The following is a 20,258-nucleotide window of genomic DNA, read 5'->3' on the forward strand; positions in this document are numbered from 1 at the left end:
ATTAAAAAACTTACAACCTAATTAATTTTTGCAGTCTGTTAATAACATTTTCTAAGAGATAGTTTTTGAAATTATTTTTACTTTCTCAGTATTTGTTGGGCCCACTTTATGCCGCCTTAAAAATGGAAAGTATGGAAATCATTGAGGAGGTTCAGTGCCAAATTCAACAGGAAAACCTCAGCAGTAATAGTGATGTAATATCATCCAAAAGACGTCGACTCAGCTCATCTCTAAACTCTTCCAAAAGACCACCAAAACAGACTGAGGAGTATGACCTTCATTCAGTTTGTATTTAGTGATTTAATAAAACTTTATTCACTTTTTTTTTTTTTTCAACGTTTTTTATTTATTTTTGGGACAGAGAGAGACAGAGCATGAATTGGGGAGGGGCAGAGAGAGAGGGAGACACAGAATCGGAAACAGGCTCCAGGCTCCGAGCCATCAGCCCAGAGCCTGACGCGGGGCTCGAACTCACAGACCGCGAGATCGTGACCTGGCTGAAGTCGGACACTTAACCGACTGCGCCACCCAGGCGCCCCAAAACTTTATTCACTTTTAAAAATCATCTTTAGTTAAGTGCTTTGACTTAAATACATACCATTGTTCTTTCTAAAGGTAGTCAAAGGAATGCTTGAAATATTTTAATACTTGTAGCCCATTCAAGTATGAAAGATAACATGGCTACATAAGGTTACTTAAAAGATTTTTTAAGTTATTACTTGCCTGTCTAATTTAACTTTTTAGTATCTGAAAAATCTCTGAGATTGCATATCTGTCAGCAGTTTATTTTATTTTATTTTTTTTTTTTAATTTTTTTTTTTTAACATTTATTTATTTTTGAGACAGGGAGAGAGCATGAACAGGGGAGGGTCAGAGAAAGAGGGAGACACAGAATCTGAAACAGGCTCCAGGCTCTGAGCTGTCAGCACAGAGCCCGACGTGGGGCTCGAACCCATGGACCGTGAGATCATGACCTGAGCCGAAGTCAGACGCTTAACTGACTGAGCCACCCAGGCGCCCCAGCAGTTTAAAATACATTAACAAACTTTTTGTATAATGTGATCAAAGAATTCCCATATTGCAGTTAGCCCTGAAAGTTGTTTTAAATACATTGTACTATAAATTTCAGTAGTTGGCATTACATGTTATGTTTTGTTTTAAATATTTTTCACATTTGAACCAATGAATATCTTTACACTGTGGTTATAATAAATTACAGAATTAAACATGTGGATATGAACAAAAAGAGCATATTATGGAGTACACTGAAACAGAAAGCTGAATCCCTTCAGATTTCCCTTGAATGTGGTAGTCTAAAGAATCCTGTTATCGAGACTTTAGAAGGAATCACGGTTATCCTACAACTGACTGCTCTGTGTACTGTTCATTGTTCTCATCAAAACATGGACTGGTAAAACAACTTGTATTTTCTGGGTGGGTTTTCTGTAATAAATTTGGATGTATTGTTTTAGGAGACCTCATTATTCACTCAATTTGTGTGACCTGAGAACATACATTTTTTAGTGAAATGGAAAGGTAATTTGTTTTTTATTGAGCACCTGCTAAATGCTAGGTACTGTATTAAGTACTATACATATAATATTTAATCTTTACAACAGTTCTATAAGGTAAATGCTGTTATGCCTACTTTACAAATTGGAGATTGAGGTTTAGAGAAATTGAGACTAAGTCATGTGTTCAGTCCAGATGGTCTCAACAACACCTTACTTTCTCCAGGCTCTTTCTTTGGAACAGCTCCCACTATGAGACCAGTAGGCAGAGTATATATTCTAAGGACAGGAGAAGAAGGGGTGAGGAGCCTCTGATGTTCTGGGTCCAGCTCGAGGGTAACCTGGTGTTCCAGTTCCTCTTAATTACTTCCTCTAACAAGACTCTTTGTCTGAACTTTCCTGCGCACATATAATTAGAAAGTAGCAGAGCACATTTTTATATAACTCAAAACTCATTGTTCTTTTAGTCAAACATTTAGCCAAAAGAACATTTCCTTTTGATAATAAGAGTAGGGATTTAGAACTCCTTGGAAGTATATTTTCAGTTTAGTACTTTTAAGATGGTTAATTATTCTATCAGAAAAAGCAAGTGTGAATCATCTCTGAAGATGTAGTCTTATTTTTACTGCCAAGTTATAGACTGAAACTCTTTGTTAACTTTTTACATGGTCATTTATTCTGTATTTTCTGACTCTTAATTAGCCAATAAAAAGTTATGAAAGAGATTTTAGAGAAACTATATTACCTCAGATTGTATTACATTTAGAATTTGAAACAACTTGAAGGAATAGCTAATTAGACGGCAGTCTACTCTTCTATAATTAAGGGTTTACCAAGCCAGTTAATAATTATGCAGGGATATCTTCTGTCATTTTTTAGGCCTGGGATACTGCATTTAAATATTGTAGATTATTTTAATTACCAAATCCTAGGACTGATGTAAAGAGACTAAGCTTAAAATAATAATGGCATATTAATTGACTTGCATATTTACTTTGAATTGGTTTAAACTTGTGTTAGTTTTATACTCACAATTTCTTTTGACTTAACTGCAATATTAGGTTGGACTATAACAAATTTATTGTAATTCTGTTTCTTAAAAATGTATTAACTGCAGCCATAATTTCAAGGACTGTCAACAGAAATGTAAGAAGAAACCTTCAGTAGTGGTAACTTGGATGTCTTTGGATTTTTACACAAAAGCGCTTAAGAGCTGTAGGAGTTTGTTGGAATCTGTTCAGAAACCTGACCTGGAGGTAGTTATTGATAAAGTGGTGAAAATATATGATGCTCTAATTTATATTCACGGTGAGTATAAATAAACAGTAGAAAAAAACAACCTTTAAAGGTCATCAGTGTAGAATATAACTATTAACTTTTTTTATTTGAGAATTTCTGAAGAATGCTGAGAAAATGCATGGATGCGTGTCTTTGTAAAGTCACATTTAATTTCTTTGGGTTACAGACCTCAGAACATCATCTCTATGTTAAGAATCTTTGTTTATTGAATGCTGTAATTCCACTTGATGTTTAGAACATCTATTTTTATTGAGCAACAAGACACAGTTAAATATGATTAAGGAAAAATTATAATCACCTGTTGTGTGTTTCTGTAGTAAAAACTTCATTTGAAGATCATATACTGGAAGATTTATGTGGAATGCTTTCACTTCCATGGATTCATTCCCATTCTGATGATGGCTCTTTAAAGTTGACTACATTTGCTACTAATCTTCTAGCGTTAAGCCAGAGGATTTCTGATAGCTGCTGTAAGTGGTCACAAAATTCTGTGTGTGTGGTTTAACTCATGTCTATATGGGACTTCTAACACATTGCTGTTTTTTTTTCATTAATTTAAAAAGTACATTTTTACCAATTCAAAAAGTAATTAGACATCTAAAAAGTAACAAATTGAAAAAATTATAGGATTTGCACACCCCAAGTATTCTGCCACATTGTTCTCCAAAGATGCCATTCCAGTTTACATTCCTTTTATTAGCAAAATAGGAGAGAATTTCTATTGTCTCACATCCTCACTTTGTCAGACTAAAATGTTTGCTGTCAAAAAAAAGAAAAAAATGGTAAGGAGGTAACTAAAAGAATTTTTTTTTTTTTTTTAACTATCTGATGGATGTGATTTTTAGTTGCATTTCTCTGGTTATATGTAGTAGGATTGTACGTAGATGTTTTTCAGTGCATGTGCTTTATTTTTTAAAAAGGAGCTTTTAATTAAATATATATATTTGAGATGTTACTTGAGTTTATGACAATGGATATATATATATAAATGTGTATGATGTATATAAATATATATGTGTATAAATATAAATGTGTATAAATATATATAAATGTGTATATTGATATGTATATAAGTTAAAATTAATATTTAGAAATAGTTTTTAATAGACTTAATTTTTTCAGCACCACAGGCACAGTCACGGTGTGTGTTTCTTCTAACTTTATTTCCAAGAAGAATATTCCTTGAATGGAGAACAGCAGTTTATAGCTGGGCCCTACAGAGCTCCCATGAAGTAATCCGGGCTAGTTGTGTTAATGGATTTTTTATCTTGTTGCAGCAGCAGAATTCTTGTAACAGAGTTCCCAAGATTCTTATGTATGTATTAATGTTTTAATTTGAATATATAACTTGCTTGGAAAGATCATAGTGTATGCAAATATATGTATATTGCTGAGTGTATGCAACAAATGTTGCTTTTTATTTTGAAATTTAAGTTTTCTTCCTTTTAGGCTTTGTCTTACCATTACTTTTTCCCCAAATTAAGCAAGACTATTTAGACCACAAAATTAAGCAAGGTTTAGTTAGTGTATTTTCTTTTTTCTCCCCAGAGATAAAGTCAAAGATGATTCCGACTTTGTCAAGAAAGAATTTGCCTCTATTCTTGGTCAACTTGTCTGTACGCTTCATGGCATGTTTCATTTGACAAATTCTTTAACAGAACCTTTCTCTGAACATGGACATATTGACCTATTCTGTAAGAGCCTAAAAGTCACTTCTCAACATGAATGTTCATCTTCTCAACTAAAAGCTTCTGTTTGCAAGCCATTCCTTTTTCTACTGAAAAAAAAAACACCTAGTCCAGTGAAACTTGGTGAGTGATTTGTTATGAATGTTTTAACATTTTTTTTTTTTAACTTTATTTATTTTTGAGAGAAATTGAGCACAAGTGGGGGAGGGACAGAGAGAGGGAGAGAATCCCAAGCAGGCTCCGCAGTGTCAGCACATAGCCAGATGTGAGGGTCTGGAACTCACGAACCGTGAAATCATGACCTGAGCTGAAATCAAGAGATGGACGCTTTACCAACTGAGTCACCCAGGTGCCCCTGATTTATTTAACATTTTAAAACCTTTTCTGGGCGCCTGGGTGGCTCAGTCAGTTGAGCGTCTGACTTTGGCTCGGGTCATGTTCTCATGGGTTTAGGCCCCATGTTGGGTTCTGTGCTGATAGCAGAGAGCCCGATGTGGGGCTCAAACTCACAAACTGTGAGATCATGACATGAGCCAAAGTCAAATGCTTAACCGACTGAGCCATCCAGGTGCCCCTAAACTCTCTTTTTTAAATCATTAATAGAATTAGCCTGAAGCCTTAAGAAATTAGACTTACTTGATAGATTCAATGGTCATGTAATGGTAATTTATAAATGGGTTGTCTGGCATTAGACCGCATCACAGAACTAACAAGGGTAGTAATTTTTGGATTTTTAAATATTCATGTGATTTGCCAACTTGGGCATACCTGGTGTTTGGTCCAATATCGTGAGGTTCAGTATTCCCTATGCTTTTTAGGGAGACTGGGGAAGCTTCTTAATATGTCTGCTGCCACTATCTTGGACCTTTGGAACTCCAAATAATTAGAAGCTTTGCCCTACTGAGGACTATCTGTAGATTGTATCTTCTTAGTCACTTTTCCAGTGGCAATGTTGTATGAGTTTGTTGGAAGCATGAGATTTACACAAATACTTAGAAGATCCATTTGTATGGGTAGAAAGTTGCAACTTGTTCTCAAGTTTTAAAAATAATTTATAATAGGTAGTTTCCAGGACTCCCTAAATCTTGTAATACAGGATTAACAGTAAAGCTAATAGTTCACAGATCTTTAGATTAGTGAAATGTGCTTTTTAAGTCTATCTCAGTAAAATATAATGATGTACAAAGTCTTAAATGAGTAGTCATTTTATAACTTAAAAAAATTCTAGGGGCCCCTGGGTGGCTCAGTCAGTTGAGCATCTGACTTGGGCTCAGGTCATGATCTTGAAGGTTGGTGAGCTCAAGCTCCACATCGGGCTTGCTGCTGTCAGCCTGTCAAGCCCACTTCCAATCCTCTGCCCCCTCTCCCTGCCCCTTCCCCGCTTACATGCTCCCCAAAATAAATAAATAATTTTTAGAAGTGAGGCACCTGGGTGGCTTATTGGGTTGAGTATCTGCCTTCAGCTCAGGTTATCATCGTGGTTTATGAGTTCAAGCCCCATACCAGGCTCTTTGCTGATAGACCCTGCTTCAGATTCTATCTCCCTTTCTCTCTGCCCCTCCCCCACTCACACTGTCTGTCTGTCTGTCTCTCTCTCTCTCTCTCTCTCTCTGTCTCTCCCTCTCTCCTCAAAAATGAATAAATGTTAAAAAAAATTTTAATTCTAGAATTTTAGATTTAAATTATTTATAACTGTTATTAAGTATAAAGTAAATTTTAATCTGTAAACATTCATTTTAGTCTTCCACAATTTCTACTAATTGAAACTGACATTATAAGCAAGTTAGAATTCTTTGTATATTTATTAATAATATTTTTACTGTAAAACTTTGATATTTGAAGTGTTAATATTAGGTATTATATGCTCTCGCCCTTTAGCTTTCATAGATAATTTATATCATCTTTGTAAGCACCTTGATTTTAGAGAAGATGAAACAGATGTAAAAACAGTTCTTGGAACTTTATTAAATTTAATGGAAGATCCAGACAAGGATGTTAGAGTGGCTTTTAGTGGAAATATCAAGCATATATTGGAATCCTTGGACTCTGAAGATGGATTTATAAAAGAGGTTGATATTTTTTATTTTTAAACATTTGTGTCTTCATTAATCTGGCTCTAAACTAATTTAACTGATTAATTTTATTATTCTAGCTTTTTGTCTTAAGAATGAAGGAAGCATATACACATGCTCAAATCTCAAGAAATAATGAGTTGAAGGATACCTTGATTCTTACAACAGGGGATATTGGAAGGTATATTTGGCAGTGTTTGTATACTTCCTTTTTTATTTGCCAGGTGTTAAAAATGGTAATATGAGAGATGTGAAATTATAGAAAAAAAATATGATATCAACATGAATTTTTTTATGGATTTCCATTTATATTTGAGATATTGATGATAACCTTTTTTAAATTTTTTAGGGCAGCAAAAGGAGATTTGGTACCTTTTGCCCTTTTGCACTTATTGCATTGTTTATTATCCAAGTCAGCATCTGTCTCTGGAGCAGCATACACAGAAATCAGAGCTCTGGTTGCAGCTAAGAGTGTTAAACTGCAGAACTTTTTCAGCCAGTATAAGAAACCCATCTGTCAGGTGAGAGTCAGCACTGGTCTTGACTACAGTAAATAGCAATACTTTGCAAGAGTTAAAAAACAACAACAACAACAACAAACAAAAAACCATTTATACGTTTTATTTGTCTTGCTTTAAAGGGTATATTTTTAAAGGATGTATTCAGTTTATTTAAGAGAACCTAAAACTTACAAGTTTTATATTTTATGATCTTGCTCTAAAGATGTATATTATGAATGGGAGAGGGGAATATCTTTTAGTAATATATTGAATTACTATGCTTTCTTGTTAATCTGTTAAATGCTTTTTGGGGGGAGCCTGGGTGGCTTAGTCGGTTAAGCGTCCAACTCTTGTTTTCAGCTCAGCTCATGATCTCACGCTTCCATGAGATTGAGCCTCACATTGGACTCTGTGCTGACAGCATCGAGCTGGCTTGGGATTCTCTCTCTGTCCCATCCTAGGTGGAATGTGTGCTAGTGTACATGTGCATGTGCACGCTCTCTCAAAATAAATAAATAAAACTTTAAAGAAAAGAAATGCTTTTCTTTTTGGGGTGCCTAGTTGGCCCAGTTGGGTAAGCATCTGACTTTTGATTTCAGCTCAGGTCATGAACTCACGGTCTTGAGATTGAGCCTTGAGTCAGGCTCTGTATTGACAGCTCGAGGCCTGCTTGGGATTTTCTGCCCCTCTCCCTCCCCCCCCCCCCCAAAATAAATAAATTTTAAAAAAATGCTTTTCTTTTTTAGCCTTTATTCTACTGATAAACTTTGTTATGGCTTGATGTTATGTAGAAGGCACTTTAGTTTCTATGTAAGTGATGAATTGCTAAATTCTACTCCTGAAATCGTTGTTACATTATATGTAACTTGTTTTAAATAAAATTAAAATGTATATGTATATAAAAAAAGAAATCTTTTAAAAAATCATTGAGTTAAGTTTTGTGAATAGTATAACATAGAGGTTCAGTTTCTTCTTTCTTTGTTTTGGGGGGGGTGCAAGTGAGCAAGGGCAGAGAAAGAGAATCCCACAGAGGGGCAGAGAGAGAAGTGGGGCTCACCCAAAGTGGGGCTCATGTTTTTACCTGAAGCAGGGCTTCTCTTCACCCGAAGTGGTGCTTGAGCTCACCTGATATGGGGCTGGAGCTCACCTGATGCAGAACTTGAACTCAGGAACCATGAGATCATGACCTGAGCTGAAGTTAGATGCTTCACCAACTGAGATACCCAGGCACCCTAGAAGTTCAGTTTCAGTTTCCTTCATGTGATTATCCAGTTTTCCCAACATCATTTATTGAAGAGATTATCCTTATTAAGTATTCTTAGCTCCCTTGTCCAATATTAGTTGATAGTATATGCAAGGGTTTATTTCTGGGTTCTTGATAATGTTCCATTGTTCTATATACCCGTTTTTATGACAGTACCATACTGTTTTGGTTACTGCAGCTTTTGTAGCATAGTTTAAAATTTAGAAAGTGTGATGCTTCCTGCTTTGTTCTTTCTGAGGATTGCTTTGGCTATTTAGAGCCTTTTGAAATTCAGTACAAATTGTAGAATTTTTTTTTTCTTTTTCTGTGAAAAATGCCATTAAAATTTTGATAGGGAATTCACTGAATATCCAAAATTCCGCATTGGATCTCCATAGGGATTACACTAGCATATTTAGATGACTTTGGTAGTATGGATCTTTTATCGATATTCTCTCCCTGTCCTTGAACACAGGATGTCTTTCCATTTATTGTGTTTTCAGTTTCTTTCATCAAAGTCTTACACTTTTTATGCTATAGGTCTTTCAACTCTTGGTTAAATTTATTCCTATATATTTTATTAGTTTTTATGTTATTAAAATGGGATTGTTTTCTTCATTTCTTTTTTGGATATTTTGTTAGTGTATAGATATGCAACTGATTTTTGTATGTTGTTTTTGTGTCCTGCCACTTTACTGAATTTATTAATTACTTCTTTTAATTTTTTTTTTTAACGTTTATTCATTTTTGAGACAGAGAGAGAGCATGAATGGGGGAAGGTCAGAGAGAGAGGGAGACACAGAATCTGAAACAGGCTCCAGGCTCTGAGCTGTCAGCACAGAGCCCAACGCGGTGCTCAAACTCACGGACCGCGAGATCATGACCTGAGCTGCAGTCGGACGCCCAACCGACTGAGCCACCCAGGCATCTCTATTAATTACTTCTTTATCCACATAACTTTTTGGTGGAGTCTCTAGGATTTTTTCTATATATCATCTTGTCAGCAAATAAAGACAATTTTATTTAAGAACTAAAAAATACATAAATAAAAAAGGTTGATTCAACTCGTGGCTGAAAAGTTAGGGATATGTTAAAATACTGGCTTTGCCCTGTTTGGAGTGTGATCCTTAACAAGATACTTAAATTTCTTAACTAAACCTGGTTGCTCCATTTGTAACCACATCATCTACTTCTTGAAGGTTGTTACAAAAATCAAGTAAGCTAATTCAGGTAATATGTTTAGGGCATTGATACTATCCTTTATGTTAGCTTAGAAAGTAGTCTTTAAATTTTATTCCTTGTGTGTTGGGGCGCCTGGGTGGCTCAGTTGGGTGTCCAACTTCAGCTCAGGTCATGTTCTCACCATTTGCGGGTTCAAGCCCCGCATCAGGCTCTGTGCTGACAGCTCAGAGCCTGGAGCCTGCTTTGGATTCTGTCTCCCTCTCTGACACTCCCCTACTCACACTCTGTCTTTCTCTGTCTCTCTCTGTCTCTCGCTCTCAAAAATAAACATTAAAAAAAATTTTTTTTTTAATTTTTTTTTTAATGTTTTATTTATTTCTGAGACAGAGAAAGAGCATAAGCAGGGGAGGGGCAGAGAGAGAGGGAGACACAGAATCCGAAGCAGGCCCCCTGCTCCGAGCTGTCAGCACAGAGTCTGACGCGGGGCTCCAACTCACGAGCCGCAAGATCGTGACCTGAGCTGAAGTTGGAGGCTTAACTGACTGAGCCACCCAGGCACCCCTAAATATTTTTTTTTAATTTCTTCTTTGTGTGAAAAAATTAACAAATTGTTTTGCTCTAGTTTTTAGTAGAATCTCTCCACTCCAGTCAGATGACAGCACTTCCTAGTACTCCATGCCAGAATGCTGAGATGCGGAAACAAGATGTGGCTCACCAGAGAGAAATGGCTTTAAATACCTTGTCTGAAATTGCCAATGTTTTTGACTTTCCTGATCTTAATCGTTTCCTTACTGTAAGTTGCAAAGTGTGGTTGACTTAACTGTTTTCAATTCAGTATTTTGTGTTTATTCCATTCTAGTCTTATTTTAAAGAAAATCTGGAGCATGTAGATCCTGTATTTTCAAATATGTATGTTTTCTTTTGACTTTGATATGATGTTACTTATGTTATAAAATTTAAGTTCGTGTTAGAGTTATTTCTCTATATGGTTTGCTATCCTGAAAATTTAATACTAATTGATTAATGCTAACTAATTCAGCTGACTGAACCCTTATGTCTTTAGTGCTATGATTGGTTCCATTGGTAATGCACAGTCTAATATCATTTTTACCTCTAAGGAGTTAGAGCAATATAGTACAAAATTATTGGTATATATGATCCTGTGTGAATTCAGATGACAGAGTTTATGGTAGGGAGTGGTTTGGGAAGTCTTTGAAATGTCATTATGGTTGAGGGTTGAAAGATGGAGTACGTTGTCTTCTTACCTTTTCCCAAAGACAAAGTTATCATTACTCTTCGTGAATTGTAATAGTGATCCATACTATTAGGACTGAGTATTTTTCCCTACAACATTATTATATTTTAACAAACTTAAGTTGCTTGTAAATTGGTCAAATCCTGCAAGGAAATATGATAGTATACAGTAAGGATTATAAAGATATTCTTATCTTTTCATTCAGTAATTTCCCTCTGGGAACCAAAAAGTACAGATGTTTATTGCAGCATTTTCGAAGTACAAAATTACACAAAATGCTGAAAAGAAATGTCTAACATTTGGGCTGTAGACCATTGTGGAACCCTTAATATAATAATTGTTAATACTTTGTAGATTATTTTATAATGTTATATTAGTCTTACAGAATTAATATTAAGTTCAAAGGCATAACACAAGTAAGGTGTAAGCATCTCTGAGGGGAGGGGCCTGAGTCTTGTTTATTTTTATATCTCTAGTACCTATGATGATTGACATGTAGTAGGTGTTCTTTAGATACATGTTGAAGGGAATAAATGAAAGGCCAACAATTTTGTGTTTGGAATTGTGTATTTGTTTAATGAGTAAGATCTTAAAGGAAATAGACCAAAATCAAAATAGATTTGTTGCCATTTGAGGATGGTGAGTGCATTAAAATGTTTTTATTTAATATTGCAGCACTTTTAATTTTTTTCAGCTTTTTAATTAAAAAAAACTTAAAATATTGTATTTATGGTTACTGTTGCTTGTCAAAATCCAAATTAACTCAAATAAAAAATCAAACTTGGAACTTCTGCCTTTAGAGCATGAGTATATTTTAACACATACTCATGAGAAATTTTCTTCTCTACTTATGTATTGGCTTATACTTCTACATTAGCTGTAATGTGAACTCTGTGCCATCAGAGACCTTGCCTATTTTTTTGCGGCTTCATCCGTAGTGTCTGAATCATAGTAGATGCTTGGTACATATCTGTTGAATGCATAAATGGTAAATTCTGAAATTATATAGATCACATATGGACTCCAAATTTGTTTGGTATTTTAAAATATTTTTGTACACAACTTATGTGAATATGTTATTACCTGGACAAATGTACTTTTTAGTAATTATAGTGTTTCTTTTTCAGAGGACATTACAAGTTCTGCTCCCTGACCTTGCTGCCAAAGCAAGCCCTGCAGCCTCTGCTCTCATTCGAACTTTAGGAAAACAGTTAAATGTCAATCGTAGAGAAATTTTAATAAATAACTTCAAATATATTTTTTCTCATTTGGTCTGTTCCTGTTCCAAGGATGAATTAGAACGTGCCCTTCATTATCTGAAGGTAATTGAATAATTGTGTGTTTTACTCTTTTGTTTAAATTAGCATTATAGGAAAGCTTTTCTAACGTTCTTGTAGGGAGAAGAGTAAATAATTTAGAGCTTATTCTAGAGTAATATAAGTCCAAATGGTATCATGTAAATAAGCTTTGTTTGGGGCCTAGAGGATCATATTAAATAGGAATATTCTTTTATTTTTTTGGTCATTTCACCATAATGGCGTGTGATGATCATCCATTCATGGATCAGGTTCTCAACTCATTTCATTTTAGAATTTTTTTTTAAAGTTTATTTATTTTGACAGAGACCCCCTGTATGCACATGCAAGCAGGGAAGAGGCAGAGAGAGAGGGAGAGAAAATCCCAGGCAGGCTTCATGCTGTCCGTGCAGAGCCTAACACAGGGCTTGATCTGAGATCATTACCAGAGCTGAACTCAAGTCAGACATTTAACTGACTGAGCCACTGAGGCTCCCTTAGAAATTTTTTTAAGTTTATTTTTTCATTTTTTTTGTAATCTCTGTACCCAGGTGGGGCTTGAACTCACAACCCCAAGATCAAGAGTCACATGCCCTTTCAACTGAGTCAGCCAGGTGCCCCATATTTTTGAATTTTTAATTAATTGGAGCTCAAGTTGACTAATTATATGCAAGTAATTATATTTATAGGAAGAGGCAATCTCAACTGTGGCATAATGTTAGTGTATTGCTTAGTTTTTTAGTGCTCTGATTATATTTGACTCAGTATTTTGCTAGTTTTTTTAGATTTAAAATTATAGCTTATATGTCTTTTTGGGTATCACACTAGCAATGGTATCTTTCAAAAAATATGAAACTATTGGAGTAGGAGAAACCGTCAGATATGCATATGTGACTACTGTTTTCTCTGATTTTAATTATTTCATGTGTTTCATGATATGGCAGCAATAGATTCCTTTCTGCATGAGAATTACTGAATATTGAGTATTTTTATTCATTTTGAGAAAGAAAATCTGTATTGTAGAGATAGAATGACAATAGTAGAGTGTTTTCCTGTAGAGATAGAATGATAATAATAGAGTATTTTCCTGCATGTCAGAAGTTACTAAAGAATTTATATGGATCATTTCAGTCCTTATAGTTATCCAATGAGATAAAGATGCTATTATTTTTCCATTTTATAGATGAGAAAACCAAAACAGGGAGAGGTCAGATTAGGTAACTTGTCCAGGTCACAACACAACTAATAAGTGACAAAACTGGAATTTAAGGGGCACCTGGGTGGCTCAGTCAGAGTCTGACTCAGGTCATGATCAAGCCCTGCATCGGGGGCCCTGCATTGACAGTGCAGAGCCTGCTTGGTATTCTCTGTCTCCCTCTCCTTCTGCCCCTCCCCTGTTCACGCTCTGTCTGTCTCTCTCAAAATTAAAAAATGATAATAAAACAAACAAACCTGGAATTTAAATTCAGGCAGTCTGACCAGAAAGACTGTTCTAAGCCACTATATTATATTTTCTCCTAGGGGTTATGTGTCTATGAATAATGAGTTGATGATATTTTAAGAAAACTGACTTTTTGAAATTTTATTTGAAAGTGAAGTTTAATTACTTTCCTCATTACCTGTACCCCATGGGAGATGTACCTGGAGAAATCGAGATTAGAATCCCTTTTTCTTTTTTTTTTTTTTAATTTAAATTTATTTATTTTTGAGAGAGAGAACAAGCGTTTGTGAGCATGAGCGCGAGTGGGGGAGGGACAGAGGGAAAGGGGGAGAGAGAGATAATCCTAAGCAGGCTCTGCACTGTCAGCACATAGCCCCATGTGGGGCTTGAACTCATGAACTATGAGATCATGGCCTGAGCTGAAATCAAGAGTTGGATGCTTAACAACTGAGCCACCCAGGTGCCCCTAGAATCACTTTCCAATACCTTTTAAAATTACCATCAATAGGAGTACCTGGATGGCTCAGTTGGTTAAGCATCTGACTTCAGCTTAGGTCATGATCTCACAGTTCGTGAGTTCGAGCCCCACATCAGGCTCTGTGCTGTCAGTGCAGAGCCCACTTGGGATACTCTGTCCCCCTCTGTCTTCCCCTCCCCCATGCGCACTCTCACTCTCTCGAAAATGAACAAACATTAAAAAAGAAAAAACAAAATTTAAATACCATAAGTAAATTTTGTCACATGATCTAGAGCTCCTGATTTACTAATATACTTATTTCCAAAATCTTTTTTTTTTTTTTAAATGTGTCTTTGGATTAGAATGAAACAGAAATTGAATTGGGAAGCCTATTGAGACAAGATTTCCAAGGACTGCATAATGAATTATTGCTACGTATTGGAGAACACTATCAACAGGTTTTCAATGGTTTGTCAATACTTGCATCATTTGCATCTAGTGATGATCCATATCAGGGCCCCAGAGAGATCGCATCTCCCGAATTAATGGTAAGGAATATGTTATATGAGTTTTTGTTTGTTTCTTGCCTTTTTGTAGCTTAATTGTGAGATTGGAGAAATAGATATTTTATGCATTTTCCAGATGCTAGAGATTTGTTTAAATTTCAGGCTGAGATTTTTATTTTAGAAAGGTTGAGGATTTAAATTATGGTCATACAAGGTATTAACAAAATATATTAGTGTTGAAAAATATGTTTCCAAATGATTATAGGTTTTATTTTTTCACAGGGTAAAAATGTTCAAATTAATTTTTATTCACTACTTTTTCACTATAGATTGGAATACATTTGTGCCCCCCTTCCCCTACCTCCAACTACCTCTTGGGCACAACATACTAATTTTGTCAATTCTATTTTTAAAATCCATTGTTATATTTAAGGGAAAGTTGGAACACATGTTATCCCCTCTTTCCCTCTCTTAAATTTTTATGTTCAGTCACTTTACTTCATGTGAAAAAATATGTATGTATCCTATTTTTTCTTTTGATTGCCCTCATTCCTTCAAGAGACTCCAAGGTCTATCAGCAAAATATCTTCAGAGATTTCTATGTTTGCTTTCTCATTTCCCATTCATTCTTTAGTTCATTTTAATCTGTTTTTGTTCTCACTATTCTACTGAAATTCTTGTCCATGTCAGAAACAGTCTCCCTAATGTCAAATCCAATGGTCACTTCTCTTCCTATCTTATTTCACCTTTCAGTGGTATTCAGTACAACTGACCATCCCTTCTCATATGGCATCTCTTATACTATACTTTTTTTATTTTCTTTTTTTTCCCCACTGTCTACTTATTCATTCTTAGTCTTTACTGGCTCTTTTCCTCTACTTTATCCTCTAAATGTTAGATTGATTCAGGACTATGTAATTGGGTCTTTTTGTCTATTCTTTCCTTAAATGAGAGAGAATCTGGTCTCATCTGGTACTTTGCTTGATTTGATTTATATTTTGATGATTTCATTGTTGAAATTCCAATCCTGACCTCTCCTGAGCTTTGGACTTGTGGATTTATATAAGTTAGGTCCTGGCAGGAAACCGATGGCACACACAAAAATGTTTAACCGAAAATAGTTTCATGAAGGGCTATTTTCATTGTCTTGGGCAAGGTTAAGAGAACCAGCAGGAAATGTTAAGGAATATAGGGACTAGGAATAGCAGAAAATTTATGCTCCCCATAGTCCTGGCCAAGAAGAAGAAATGTTATTGACAGAACCTGGTTGAAAGCTTAGAGCCATGGTTCAGGGAGAAGGTTGTCACTGTAGAGTGTAGACAGTTCCAGAACCACCTCAAAACCCAGAGGGAGCAGGAATTTTAAACCCCTTGCTCTTTTCTCCTAATCCCTGTTCCCCTGTGGTGCTTCCTGTTGACTGAATTCATTGGGAAGCCAGATGAAAGGGATCTTGAGTAATGAAATATGGTTAGCTTCTCAAGCACAGAACAGGCCAGAGAATGGATCTGGAGAGAGGATGGCAAACAGCCTCTCCAGCTTCCTTTTTGTCATCTCTACTTGTCTATCTTAGTAAACATCTAAAGTCCAAACGTAACGTGTCTGTTAGAAATCTTCATTTTCCCTCCCCTAACCTGTTTCTGTCCTAGTCTTTTCTTTCTTTTTTTTTTCCTTTTTAAAATTTTATTTTTTAAAATTACATCCAAATTAGTTAGCATAAAGTGCAACAATGATTTCAGGAGTAGATTCCTTAGTGCCCTTACCCATTTAGCCCATCCCCCCTCCCACAACCCCTCCAGTAACCCTCAGTTTGTTCCATATTTATGAGTCTCTTCTGTTTTGTCCCCCTCCCTGTTTTTATATTATTTTTGTTTCCCTTCCCTTATGTTCATCTGTTTTGTCTCTTAAAGTCCTCATATGAGTGAAGTCATATGATACTTGTCTTTCTCTGACTAATTTCACTTAGCATAATACCCTCCAGTTCCATCCACGTAGTTGCAAATGGCAATATTTCATTCTTTTTGATTGCCAAGTAATACTCCATGGTATATATATACCACATCTTCTTTCTCCATTCATCCATCGATGGACATTTGGGCTCTTTCCATGCTTTGGCTATTGTTGATAGTGCTGCTATAAACATGGGGGCGCATATGTCCCTTCGAAACAGCACACCTGTATCCCGTGGATAAATGCCTAGTAGTGCAATTGCTGGGTCATAGGGTAGTTCTATTTTTAGTTTTTTGAGGAACTTCCATACTGTTTGCCAGAGTTGGCTGCACCAGCTTGCATTCCTATCTCCTGGTCTTTTCTATTTCAGGAAATGGTACCACTGTCTACCTAGTTGCTCAGATCATAACTTGGGAAGCATTCATGAGCCCTCCAGTTTCTTCATCCTTCATAATTAAGTGTTAGCAAACCCTAGCAAGTCTATCTCCAAAGTATATTTTTCATTCTCTGCTGCCACTATCCTCTTATAAGTGACTATCATCTTTCTTGGAGACAACTACAAAAACCTCGTAACTGTTCTCTCCTTTCACTCTTCCCTCCTTATGTCTTTAGTCACTTATTTACACAGCATTGATACGCTCTTTTTGTACGTAATACAAATTCATATCATTCCCCTGTCTAAATTCCTTTTATGGTTTTTGTTGCTCTTAAAATGAAATCTATAAAGCTTTATGTGATTGACGTACCTTTCCACCCTCATATTATGCAACACTTTTCTTCCTTTCTTGTTTGTTTTGTTGTGGTTTTTAAAAATATCAAGATTTTCCCTGTGTCAGAGCCTTTGCCTTAGTCTCTTTATTTGGAATAATCTTCCTCATTCTTTAGCTCTCAGAGTTTTCTGATCACCCTACCTAAACTCCCACATCCCAATTCTTCTCTATCGTGTGATAAGGGTGTTTTTCCCTTAGCACTTATCTCAACCTTATTTATATATTTATTGAATGTCTTCCACTCGTATTAGTCTCCCATGTAAGCTAATAGGAGGAAAGTGACTTTGCTGATCTTGCCACCTATACCTGGCACCATATTCTAGACATATGTAATACATATTTAGTGAGTGGCAGATTAATGAATTATTGTCTAAATGCAAGAGCTTTACAATTAGAATGTTGGCAGACTGTGAGTGCCATCTATATCTGCTTTTCATTTAAGAAGCATGGGCTGGATCCATGTGATTGGTGAATTGTGGCTTATTAAGCCTAAACTGAGTCTTAATCCAAATCAGAAGTTTGCAAATTAAGTGTAATTTGGATTGACAAACAGATGATTCTCTGTGCTTGGCAAGAAAAAAGTTTGTCCTAATATCTAATCTGGAGAGACATGATCAACACCTAACTTTCTACTATGTGCTAGTACACATCCACCTACCCCTCTCTCCTCTTGGCATTGTATGTAATCTGTAGATACCTAAATCAGGTGCCTCAACATCAACCAATGCAACTTGTGGAGTTGGAAAATGCTTTGCCACTCCTCTCCTGCTTTTTCTGCCCCCTTCCTTGCCCATTTATAAATATTTTAATATTCTTTGCAGGGTACTTGCATTCCCAGTTTGTAATAATATTAACAACTTAAATGTAACACTTTACTATATTCTTTTTTTTTCCCCCAAAAAAGGCTTTATTACGTACAGAGGAGAGGGGTTCAGTCCTTCTTGGCTGCTGCATTCCTCATGGCTGCCAGGACGTTGCTCAGCTCCTCTCTCTTCCTCTTGGTACAGATGTGTGTGTGTCCCTACCCTTTTCTTGATGAACTTGAAATCGCACTTGTCCTTGGAAACCTTGAGCAGCTCCATTGCACAGGGTGAAGCCACACACCTCTCAGATCACGTGCCACACAAACTTGGTGTGGTTGATGAGGCGCCTGCAGCAGCTGCTACACCTCAACTTGTTCATGCTCTTAGTCACCTTGTCGCTCTCGTTGAGGCCAATGGCCAGAGGGTAGAGCAGAGCCATGGCTGCTGCTCCCCATAATGGCTCCTGCTGCAGAAGCAACACTTTACTATATTCTTAGTGCTTAATGCATGTTATCTTATTTAATCTCTATTACAACTCTGTGCAATAGGTGTTCTCATTTTACAGACTCAGAGGAGTTAAGTAACTTATCCAGCATCACACACTAGGTAGGGCAAAATTGGGATTCAAACCCAGGTTTGGCTGACTTAAAGCCCATACCCTTTCCTCCAGGATCCTCTTTCAAGAAAAAATTAATCCTATTCCCTTTTTACCAGTGTTACCTCAGATGATACTGACCTCTGTTTCAGACCGATGTTCTAGCAGCTTATTTTTTCCTTATTCAAGTACTTTTTTTTTCTGTCTTAGCTCTAAATGTTCTAGATAAGGACACTTAGTCTTTTTCCATTCTTATAACAATTAAATATCCTCTCCACTCTGGGTCCTTGTGTGAGTCACATCCTGAGGATCCCACCCCAGCACACTCCATAATTCAAAAGCTCACAGGTTTTTTATTGTAGAGTACTGTTTAATCATATTTTATCTTGGTGATTATAGATCAGCTTTACTAATTTTTAAAATACTAGATGTGAAAATATATATTTTTAGAGAAAATTCGCCAAGTGCTTACTTCCAGTACTCTAACATAGTTAGGTAATATAGAAATGATGTTGAATAAATTGTTACTGATTTATGAAATTTGATCTGTATAAAACTTACATAAAATCTGTTTTATGTGTTTCTTTTTTTTCATTAGGCTGATTACTTGCAACCTAAGTTGTTGGGAATTTTGGCCTTTTTTAACATGCAGTTACTGAGCTCCAGTGTTGGCATTGAAGATAAGAAAATGGTAGGTAGTGATAGTTAAGTTGCAAAGTTCTGGAATTCATATAGAATATATAGGAGATATGACTTTGGCTTGTAGCTACAAACATTCAAAGATGATAAATAAACATGACATTCTGAATCCTTATATCCCTTTATAGGCTTTTAGGGACTCTAAAAAGAGGAATTATATTGTTCATAGTTCTTTTGTTTATAAAGGACCAAAAACCCGACCCAAACTGGCTTAAAAGAATTTATTGGCTCTGTGACTAAAAGTGTAAGAATAATATAGCTTTGGGCATAACTTAGCTTTGGATACAGTGTTCTCAGAATTCATCTCTTAGCTCAAATTCCCCTGGATTGACTTTGTACATAAGTTCCAGGTGATGACCCCAATGGCATCAGGCTCATGACCTCACCCCGTCTAGCTCAGTGGGAAGAAAAGAGACCAGCAGTCTCTGATAGCTCAAACAAAAGTTGCATAATTGAGTTCATTGGTCCAAATTGGTGTGTTATGAGTTATGGCCCATGGTGTTTTTGAAAACTGAAAATTGTTAAATTATGTAAAGTTAAGTAACTTCAGTATCTATTGATTTATGTTTAAATGTGTTTGGCACAGGGCACCTTGGTGGCTCAGTAAGTTGGGCATCCGAGTCTTGATTTCAACTCAGATCATGATCCCACAGTCGGGAGATCAAGCCCCAGGTCAGGCTCTGTGCTGAGTGTGTAGTCTGCTTGGGATTCTCTTTCTCCCTCTCCCCCACATGCATGCTTGTTCTCTCAAAAAATAAATAAATGCATTTGACACAGTGAAGTTTCAGTATGACTGCTCTAACAGTTGGTCACAACTGGAAATTTTTGTTCCTAGATTGAGTTAGAATTTTAGTACTGATTAAATTTCCCTTTTTATTGTTTTCCATCTTTGCAGTCAGTAAAATTACAGTAAAAAAATCTGAGTGGAAGCTTTTATTTCAGTCTCTACTCTTCTCTTAATAACCTTGAGGAACCAGGAAAGACATGATACAATA

The 20,258-nt window shown here is 36.0% G+C and overlaps 1 protein-coding gene and 1 pseudogene across 1 annotated transcript in view; one reads left to right on the forward strand and one right to left on the reverse strand.

Annotated features, from left to right (window-relative positions):
* The window catches only part of ATR (ATR checkpoint kinase), a 100,263-nt gene that overhangs the window by 14,461 nt on the left and 65,544 nt on the right, over nucleotides 1-20,258 (forward strand). Inside the window, exons 5-17 of the mRNA XM_078432276.2 lie at nucleotides 90-268; nucleotides 1,220-1,411; nucleotides 2,629-2,819; nucleotides 3,128-3,280; nucleotides 3,933-4,125; nucleotides 4,359-4,621; nucleotides 6,377-6,567; nucleotides 6,651-6,751; nucleotides 6,920-7,091; nucleotides 10,118-10,288; nucleotides 11,878-12,072; nucleotides 14,306-14,491; nucleotides 19,163-19,255. Of these exons, the coding sequence (XP_078288402.2) occupies nucleotides 90-268; nucleotides 1,220-1,411; nucleotides 2,629-2,819; nucleotides 3,128-3,280; nucleotides 3,933-4,125; nucleotides 4,359-4,621; nucleotides 6,377-6,567; nucleotides 6,651-6,751; nucleotides 6,920-7,091; nucleotides 10,118-10,288; nucleotides 11,878-12,072; nucleotides 14,306-14,491; nucleotides 19,163-19,255 (2,280 nt within the window). The remainder of the gene's footprint in view (nucleotides 1-89; nucleotides 269-1,219; nucleotides 1,412-2,628; nucleotides 2,820-3,127; nucleotides 3,281-3,932; nucleotides 4,126-4,358; nucleotides 4,622-6,376; nucleotides 6,568-6,650; nucleotides 6,752-6,919; nucleotides 7,092-10,117; nucleotides 10,289-11,877; nucleotides 12,073-14,305; nucleotides 14,492-19,162; nucleotides 19,256-20,258) is intronic.
* LOC132683178 (large ribosomal subunit protein eL36 pseudogene) lies at nucleotides 18,098-18,408 on the reverse strand (annotated as a pseudogene).

Source organism: Panthera onca, chromosome C2 (assembly GCF_046562875.1).
Source record: "Panthera onca isolate mPanOnc1 chromosome C2, mPanOnc1 haplotype 2, whole genome shotgun sequence".
In the NCBI taxonomy this organism is placed as follows: domain Eukaryota; kingdom Metazoa; phylum Chordata; class Mammalia; order Carnivora; family Felidae; genus Panthera; species Panthera onca.